At 35.9% G+C, this 9,739-nt stretch overlaps 1 protein-coding gene across 3 annotated transcripts in view; it reads left to right on the top strand.

The window, feature by feature from the left end:
- Positions 1-88: 88 nt before the first annotated feature.
- Positions 89-9,739, top strand: part of LOC111338280 (synaptotagmin-7) — a 13,475-nt gene continuing 3,824 nt past the window's right edge. For 2 of the 3 annotated variants that reach the window (XM_022944728.2, XM_088726032.1), the window contains exons 1-5: positions 89-229; positions 5,101-5,174; positions 5,905-5,934; positions 6,739-7,667; positions 8,682-9,014. In XM_022944728.2, coding sequence (XP_022800463.1) covers positions 5,156-5,174; positions 5,905-5,934; positions 6,739-7,667; positions 8,682-9,014 — 1,311 coding nt within the window. In that variant the 5' untranslated portion in view covers positions 89-229; positions 5,101-5,155. The remainder of the gene's footprint in view (positions 230-5,100; positions 5,175-5,904; positions 5,935-6,738; positions 7,668-8,681; positions 9,015-9,739) is intronic. The other variant, XM_022944729.2, reaches the window with a different exon arrangement.

Raw genomic sequence — 9,739 nt, 5'->3', positions numbered from 1 at the left:
GAAAACAGATTCTGGTGATCATTGTGTTGTCGAGTAATCGCGCCCGTTCATACAGCTCCTTGTTGCTATATGAACATGTCTGTTAGTCGAATGAATTTTGTGTATTATTGTTCCACTGTTTCATGCCAATAATGGGACGCACAAGTCTTTCTGGGCACGAAGAAGATGAAAATGGCTGCCACACTCATATCGTTGTTCGCCGATCCGAACGGACAACTCTCCATGGGAGGTATGATCACATTGTTGATTTTTTTTTTCTTTGTAAGAAAAATGGATGTTCTTCTGTACAGAGAGATCGGGTAAATTTTTAACTCAAATTGTTCACAATGTGGGTTTAATAGACTGATGTTAGTCAGTCATTGTCGTAAGGTTACATTGCCCAAGCGTGGAATGTTAGCCGGTGACAAGTTTAGTGAATACCACAGTGATGGTAAAAATTTCTTGAAACTTTTGAATGAAAAGAAAAGTTTGAAAAAATGGTATAAATTTTTAATTTTACTCACAAGGCCCCACGTTGTCGTGAAGTGTTCAAGAAAGAAATCGAATTAAGATTGTGCATCAAATGGGCTTGTCATTTTCTCCCTGTTTGGCGTTAAAGTAATATACTTTTGGCATGGGAAAGTCGCTTAGTTTTCCTTTAAATTTAGGAATTTTCGAAGCTGTGTTTATTAATAAAACTAAAGAATACAGGCAAACAGCACTGGAGAGGAAAATTGTCGATTCGTTGAAGATTCTTTAGTGATTCTCTTTTTGTGATAAATATGATATCATTAAGTTTAACATTGGTGGCATCAGAGCGTAAAGAGGGGGCTTTTAGGGGCGCTTGAAGTCAGCAAAAAGGTTTTAAAATACTGATTTTCGCTCGCTAACACTGTTTCGGATTAGTTTTACGACCCATCAGGTACATACAAATGTCAACAATGAATTATTTATCCTGTCTTGTACTGTATCGCATAATATGTGGATGTGTTTTATGCCTTCTACGAATGTGCATGTGCTTTTCTTCCGAGGCGGTGTTCAAGAAGCTAGCTTATTGTCTCTTTTTTCTGGAAAGAAGTTTCTTTTAATCTATTTACTATCTCCTGTTTGGTAAGAAGCTATGTCGAAATCATGAGATTCTCTCGACAATTCCAACTTTAAAGATAATTCAGGGATGTAGGTTACCTACAGTTGGAAGAGGCAAAAAAAGACATTTTGAGAGGCAGTAACCTTTTGAAGAAGCGTCAAAGAACTTCATCTTTTCCTTTCTATCAGTGAGAAATGATAGAGCGATTCTTTACTTTAGAAATGTCACTGTGTTGAGCAGGTGTAATACAGAGACCACAAGTCACATTTTTAGTTTCCAGCTGCAGAAATCCCTGGCAGATTAAAATCATTGTTAAAAATAATAAAAACAGAATTAGCAATACTTAAATCGTTGCTGGAAGTTATCTGAATTATTCTCTAAAACAACGCTGAGGTGTACATTTAAAAATTAAAAAGAAGAAAAAGAAGGTTGAGCCATTTTGACCTCTCTCTTGAAATCTTGTGTGAACCTCGTCATATGTATGAAAAGTTTTTACTGAACACCAATGAATGTTTCATTTACCATGAGATCCTTTGAACATTCTCTGGTAAGTGTACTATGAATGACTAAAGTTTCTATTCAAATAGATAATTCCTTAATATATTTCGGATGGGTTATTACTTAACTGAATTAAACTTGTAACAATCAGTACATTTCATTTCTTCCATCTGAATGTTTGATGTACAGATTTGTGTTTCTCAGAAATCTTTAATTTTTTTTCTTCTTCAAATATTTATTAGGAATAGTTCTAAGTTTGCATAATAGCCAAATAGCAGGTGGATGATTAATTATCCCTTCTAAGTTGGCCATAGATTATTGAAGAAAATCCAAAACTGAGCCAAACAACATGTTAGTATGAATTAAAAAAACCCTTCACCTATCATGAATAAAAATCATATTTAAAAAAAAATTAGAAGTAGTTATTTTATAGGCTGTTGAATTCCACAAGTTTATTTTCCTGTTTTGTGATTTGTCAAAACTGACCAGCTATAGTATATACTTTTTTTGAACATAAAAGTGGAAGTGAGTTGAGAAGAATCTTAATTTTCTTGAATATAATTTGAGAAGTCCTTTTTTTCTGGAAAATCATTACTGTCAGTAACAACTGTTGATTTCTTCTGTGCCTGTTTTCCCAAGAATCAAGACATTATCCGTATGTTAAGTTCTAGACAGAAACTGGTGTCAAAGTAGAAAATCATCCTTGTGGTCCAGTTTTTATCCTTTAATGAACTGGAAAAAAATAGAAATTGAATGCGAGACTTGGTAAAGAGATTAACAGAACTATTTACATGAATACTGACACAAAGAACATTTAAGTGGTGAATTGCACCCCAGCAAGGAGGATTTATATTAGAAAAAAATGAATGATTGTGGCAATATTTTATCTTAGCCACTTAAGGTTACCGTCCACCTTCAGGGGTGTCTTGTGTGCAAGCGATGTAGCGCGTCCAGTTTAAACTGTAGATATCTAAACCCCTATATCAAATTAAAGCTTATAGGACTGGCTATCAGACTATACCAAAAATTTTGAAAAGAAATGAATTGTCGGATTTTTCACAACTTCTAAATGCGAGCACCCGAATCACCTTTTGAACGTTACATGTCAAAGCAAATTTTGTTTTTCGCTTATTTAATGTGTTCCTCTGTTTCTGGGGCCAAAGCGCTAAAAAAACGTGTCTACGATTTGCCGTATTCAATTTCAGTGAAAAGTTAAAGAACATTTTTGAAATAGGATTAAAAAATGTGGAGTGATTGTATAAAATCGCTCTTGAAAAAAAAAGTATTTAGAAATAAAAAATTCGGAGACACCTTTTTTGTTGTTTATATGTAAAACCAGCTACTGTCAAAATTTAAGAGCAATCGAACAAATTTCCTTTGACTTGTAGCTCTTAAAAGGTGATTTGGGCGCTCGCATTTAGAAGTCATGAAAAATTCAACAATTTTTTTTCAAAATTTTTGATATTGTCTGATAGCCAGTCCTATAAGCTTTAATTTGATATAGGGGTTTAGATATCTACAGTTATAACCGGACACGCTACATCGCTTGCACGCGAGACACCCCTGAAGGTGCACGGTAACCTTAATGTCAAACTTTTTGAGTCATATATTGCATGTTTATTAGTAGTTATGCTGGATAAGTAATCCTGATGCTTGCTAATTATGTGACTCAACTAATTGTCACACTTTGTGATTTGATGGAAGTGTAAAAGGGTTGTGAAAGGATTGGAGGAATATCTCTAATGCTAGTGGAAACTAATTTGGGTGAGAGCATTTTGAGAGTCACTTGTTATGGACAAGTGCAAGTTTCAAAATTAATTTACTAGTATTGGGTACTTTTTCAATGGTATTGTAGGTCCACGTCAGCTTTTTTAGCAGCTTTTTATTGACCTACATGACAAACGAAGTATGTATGTATGTAAACAATTTTTTGTCTTTGCAAACAGTGTCTGTTCAAGAAAACTTTGTGCCAATCTTTTGATATTTTATGTGTTTTATGTCATTGCATCTATAGGTACTATGGTTATATGATTAATTTTCCCTATCATTCAGCAGCAACTAATTAGATCGTGATTGCTTAATTTACAGCTTTTAGATAAGGCATGGGTCTTACATACTACAATCATGGTTTACATAATTATGTACAGGAAAAAAAGAGAAAGGGAATGGACTTAAACTGTAGAGAAGAGAAATTTTGAGGTGATGATTTCTGCCAGTGTAAGGTACATGCCTATCAACCTGCTGCTAGATGTTCTTTTGCTACTTCATCAAACACAAGGGAAAATCAAAGCTTAGGCGAGACATAAACCCATTTATTATAGCAAGGAGTTTGAGAAGTGGCTAACAGCCTTTAAAGTCCTTATAAATGTCAATTTTTGGGCTAGAAAACATATTGTTCATGCTTGATATATTTTCCTAGTATCTATGTGTATTTTCCTAGTACCGTTACATATTTCATGTGTAAACTAAGGTGATAACTTAAAGCAACAGATGAGTATACTGCAGCAGTGCTGTTCAATTAAGTGTAGTTACTTTAATATTAACTTTACTGCAAATTAAACAGGGAGGCCTCAGTTGAATGCCCTGGCCAAAATCTTATAACTAGCAATTTTTCCCAGGTGTCTATCTGAGGCCAGAATTTAATCACTAAAATATATTCAAAAGACTTAAAATCAAGTTTACATAAACTATAGTCAGTCACTATAACCGCCTCCCGGTTAGCTCAATGGATAGAGCACTGGACTGTAGTGAGGGAGGTCGAGGGTTCGAGCCCCAGCCGGACCAACACTCAAGGTCTTAAAATAATTGAGAAGAATTTGCTACCTTTCTATAACATCAAGAAATGGTTAGATATTCTAGTCTTCTCGGATAGGGACAAATAAATGGAGGTCCTGTCTCCTGCAGGGTTGGGGCAGGAGACGTTAATTTCCCACATACGAGATTACTGTGTGATGGATGTCCTCCCCTGGGGTGGGATGGGTGGGTTAGGACAGCAGGTCCACATCAGCTATTACAGCTGCCAATTAATCAACTTGCTTAAACAAATAAATGAACAACAACAACAACAACTACATTTTGTCTTCCTTTAATAATTCTGATTTCATTTGGACAGAGTTTGTGAGAGTGGGTCAGAATTTAATCCCAAAAATATTGTAATGAAAGATTGAAATTAAGATAACATGAAATGCTTGCAGACAGAAAGTGTTTTTTTTAGTGGGTGCTGATATGTCTTATTATGCCTTCCAATAATGTGACCTTGAGGTTCAGGGCCAAATGTCTGATTTTGTTTCATGCTACTCTCAATTGCAACAGATACCTGAAAGCAGAAACAGACAACATTGATTGAAATTGTCCAATGACAACTTTGGATTGTGATCTTGTGAATCCTCTGAAGCAGACTATATGTGTTATTGTTGAGATCTGCAAGATGATTCAGGCAAACTCCTTGTTGTGCTTCTTATTGAGAATTACTGGACACTTCTAACTTGCCCTCCCTGATTGACTATTTTGAATTTCTTTTTTCTTTGTCTTTATAGTGTTCAATAGCCAGTTTGCCAAATTGAAGTACACTGCTAATGTTGCCCTTGAATAATGATCATGAATAACTCAGGTAAGATTCTATGATTTCAATCATGGAAGAATTAGATGTTGTGCCGATGAAAGGTACTGGTATGCTTGTGTGAAGTCTTATTGTTTGCAGTAAAAAACTTATCAGATAATTACCAGCTTTTAATCTGATAAAGATAGAGAAACCACAGAGGAAGAGAGGCTGTTTCTAGAACTGTAATGTAAGTGTTGACCCATTCAAAGGCAGAGTTTCTTCCTTGTCATAAAGGTACAATAAAATAAGCTGTGTATTTTTATACTGAAGGACAATATGAAATGAAGGTAATGTTAAGGCAAATTTACATGGTACAACTTTGTTGCATGTGGTAAGCTTGGACCATTTACATGAGCACAACATTTTCACCTATGTCATGCCAAAATTGCATACAATTCCACTCTCTGTGGACTTCATCTTCACTTGATGGCGCAATCGATTTCTCTGTCTGCAACTTTGTATGCCATTTTGATGCAAGAAAAATTTACTTTCCTCTCCCTACTCGTAAAGTTTGTCACAATTTTTTAAACATATGCGACAGTCATAATTATTAAGAAAGTTGTAAGTTTAATTTACACAAAACAATTTGTGTGGTAGGCTTGTGGCATGCAACAAAGTTGTACCATGTAAATCAATGTTTAGGACTTCAAATTAAATTTGATTCAAGAGCCTACTGGTGGCTAGTTCATATCTTTCACCACCACCTCATAGTTTTTTGCTGTCATTTTCTTGCCCATAGGCCTTCTAGGAAATTTGCAGATGAAATCTTGTAAGTCAGTGACTCCAACCCTCAAAAGTGCAGTTTGCTAGCTGTACAGCCTTACCCTACAGCACCTGTAAAACTTTTGCAAGGATTTGTTAATATTTCTGTTGGGTTCATTTGAGAGGAAACAAGCAATACTTAGATTCTGCATGCTCTGTGCTGATAACTGGTCAAGGCATTGAAATTATGAAATGACCAGCAGTCTACTTGTTACGCACCAATTGCCTCCAGATAGATTAAGGGGTATTGGTCTTGCATTTAGTTTATGTCAAGCCTAATAAAGGAAACAATTGTCACTAAGCTTTTGTCTGCTTTGAACCCCATCAGAGTTAATTCTTAAGCAAACATTTGCTCATTAAAAAAATTATCTTGCATAATTGACATTGAAAATTATTGCTCTGCCTCATATATTAAATGGAGGAATGGCTTGATCACAGTCATTCAAAGAAGCTTGTGTCCTGAATGTCCAGGAAGCTACTGAAACCATGCTGCACTCTGTAAACATTTTGCCTCAATTCATGTCTTTGGTTTGTTCACTGGCAACTAAGGCTCAGAAAATTTGGTCATCAACCCACCATTTTCAGTAAGTGCAGGGTAACTGATCATTGACAACTAGACAGTCCTTATTTCAAGCATTCACCAGGATATTTGACACATGTACTGAAATGGTTCTTGTCATACTGTATATTATAATGATGAGGAAAGACTTTTATTTTGAACCTAATTTGCAAGAGATTTCAATAACTGACTTGCCGCTAAAAATATTTGCAGTACTTAAATGTACTTATCCTTTATTTCTTCTGCATTTAGTGGCCTTGGTGGCTGGCTTAGCAACAGGGATCCCTGTAGTTGTCCTGGTGTCAATTTACATGGTGTATTGCTGCTGTCGGCGGAAGCAGCAAGATCTACAAGAACCTCGTCTGTGGAGGATTAAGGATACCTCCCATGATCCATATATTCCACCTTTTGTACCAAGAATAGTACAGAAATTTGTGCAACATTCTCATCATGGAACTCGTAACAGTAGTAGTGCAACGTCTGCTCAGACTTCACCATTAGAAGAGAAATCATTTTTCAGTGAGGATTCTGGTTCATATCGAACAGCACCTGATGATGCTGGCATTCCAGAAAAGAGACATAGTTTGGGTAGTTTTGAGGCACTTAATGTGCCAACAATTAGACGATCATCCCTTCTTCAACTTAGTACCTCAAGTGGAGATAGCTCAGAAAGCATCTATGAGCAAAGAAAGAGCTCAGATGTCAAGTCTCCCAAGAGTTTTCCAAAAAGCAGCAGCAAGTCTTTTGAATTTGTGAGGCCAATTCCAGTCAAACCACTCATAACAATTACTAGAGTAGAATCTAAGGATGATATGAGCACGAAAGTGCATGGAGGTGATGTAGATCCAAATGGCCAGAGTCATTCAGACTCACAAGTCCTACCTGTCAGGAAGCCACCTAAACCTTCTCGTAGCTTAGATAATGTTTCTGTCCCATCAAGAGCGAGCAAAGAGAGGAAAGGAAGTACTGACAGGAATTTGGCAGAGGGGAGGAAAGAAAGTGGTGCCACTGAAGGGGAATTAAAAGTTAAACAAGGAACTATTACCAAGATTCCTGTGAACATTCCATCCCAAGTCATTCATTCACATAAAGATACCAGACGAAGGAGCTCACACAGTGGTCTAGGCAGATTAAATGTGTCATTACAATATAAACAGACCAGCTGTGACTTATTTATAAAGGTAATCCCTACTCTGTTTCATGCAGGTTTTGTGAGAAAAACTAAACCACAAATGACAACATATTTGGTTTGTGGTTTTGCTCACATGAGCTGAACTTAATTGCAACTGGTTGGTATACAATTGACTTTTCAGAATGAAATCAATATGTTGGGATTTTTAAGAGTGAACAGAGAGTAGCACTCTTAGTAGCACTCTACAGGGCTCAACACTAACAGTAGCCCACTAGCCATAGACTAGTAGAAATTCAGTTTTGGCTAGTGGTTTTCAATTTCCACTAGTCAGTTTGGCTAGTAAACAGACTGAAATTGTCATAACATCTAAAAACATCTAAGATGTCACTAGCCACTTGGTTAGTAAGTTGAAAAGTTAGTGTCGAGCCCTGTAACACACGTGTACCAACATATTTACTGGGGGTGGCTTGGTCCTAATAGCAGGTGAGATACTGCCCACATTTGTTTACTTACTAGGTACTTAAACGTAATGGCACAGGTTGGAATGGAGATCGTTGTATGCCATGTGCAGTAATCATGCTAGAGACTGACAGATTTTAGGTTTCCATTGAGAGTACCCATATCAGTGGGTATTTCCTGTAAGTCATGGAGTGTAAAATGCTTGCACCTTCTTATATACTGCACAATTGTTTTTTTGGAAAGCAATAACTCATACACCAAATTGAAATATGGCATCCAATTTGAATAACCATTGTTCTGGACTTACTAGCCTCGTCTTCATGTGGAAAACACAAAAGGATTATCACATGTGTGAGAGGCTAGTAAGTCCAGAACAATGGCAATTCAAATTGGATGCCATTTTTTTATTTGGTGTATTGATCAAAGATTTACTTTATCAACCCTCTCCTTATAGCTAATTATCTTTACCTTTCATAAGAGAGGGTGTTGTTTTACAAAAATAAATTTTTATAAATATGAGAGTGGGTGTTGTTTTACAAAAATAAATTTTCATAAATATGATCATTCAATCTTTCTACTCTGTTTATTTATACTGTGCTCATAGATCCTCCAGGCTCGAGAACTGCCCGCAAAAGACCTACGTAACAACACATCTTCACCGTATGTTCGAGTTTATGCACTCCCAACACGGAGACATAACCACAGAACAACAGTTATTGAAAAGAACCTGCATCCAGTATGGAATGAATTGTTTATTATTAGTGGGCTCACTCTATCTGAAATTAGACAACTTGCGTTACATTTTCTGGTCATACATCATCAGCCAGTGTCACGCAATGTTGTTATAGGAGAGGTGATGATGACTTTGGGTGGATTGGACCTAACAGGAGGAGAAGTAAATGTTTGGAGAGAAATCAGACCTCATCAGTTTCAAAATGTAAGACTGCATATCAGCCATTGGTATTGTTACAAAATATATGAACTCATTTCCCTTGATTTTGATTATGTTGATTTTTCAAACTTCCAACTGATGGTTAACTTCAAGAAAAGGGCATCCATGTACAAAATTGTCATTTGCAGAGAAAGAAACAGTCAAGAAAAAAAGAGGACTGTGTACAAAATTGATATTTATGGAGAAAGAAACAGCTCAAGAATCTTAGAAATACAAAGTAACAAACCTGTTTTGTTGAATTAATTTAAACCTCTACAATATTCTGCTTTGACATTTTGTCTTTAGGAGTAGAGCCTTTTGCAATATTGGGTGTGTCCAAACTAATCATAATTATTTGGTCATTCTCCAACCAGTGGGTTTGTACCCTAATGTGGTTGATTGGTACCCAAGTTCAAGTGGGTTTTATACCCAAGTTGCTTATTGATTCATTCAATTATTTTAAATTAATTACTTCACATGTCAGAGTGTAAACAACTGTCAGTTGTTGTCAGCAAGTTAGTAGAGTCAAGGGAGTAAGATATAAACAAAAAAATATTTTGTGTATACTTGTGATCTTCTTAAGAAAGTTAACTTTTAATACAAAAGTCTATTGTTTATACTTGTGACTTCTTTAAAATAGTAGCTCATGTAAGTGTGATATTTTTCTCCTAATGTTAATATCGAAACCACACTTTACCAATTTGGGTATGAAACAATTGAGCTGGGTATGA

Source organism: Stylophora pistillata, chromosome 6, assembly GCF_964205215.1.
Source record: "Stylophora pistillata chromosome 6, jaStyPist1.2, whole genome shotgun sequence".
Lineage (NCBI taxonomy): Eukaryota > Metazoa > Cnidaria > Anthozoa > Scleractinia > Pocilloporidae > Stylophora > Stylophora pistillata.
The sequence above is the reverse complement of the archived record's forward strand: the minus strand, read 5'-3'. Positions and strand labels throughout refer to the sequence as shown.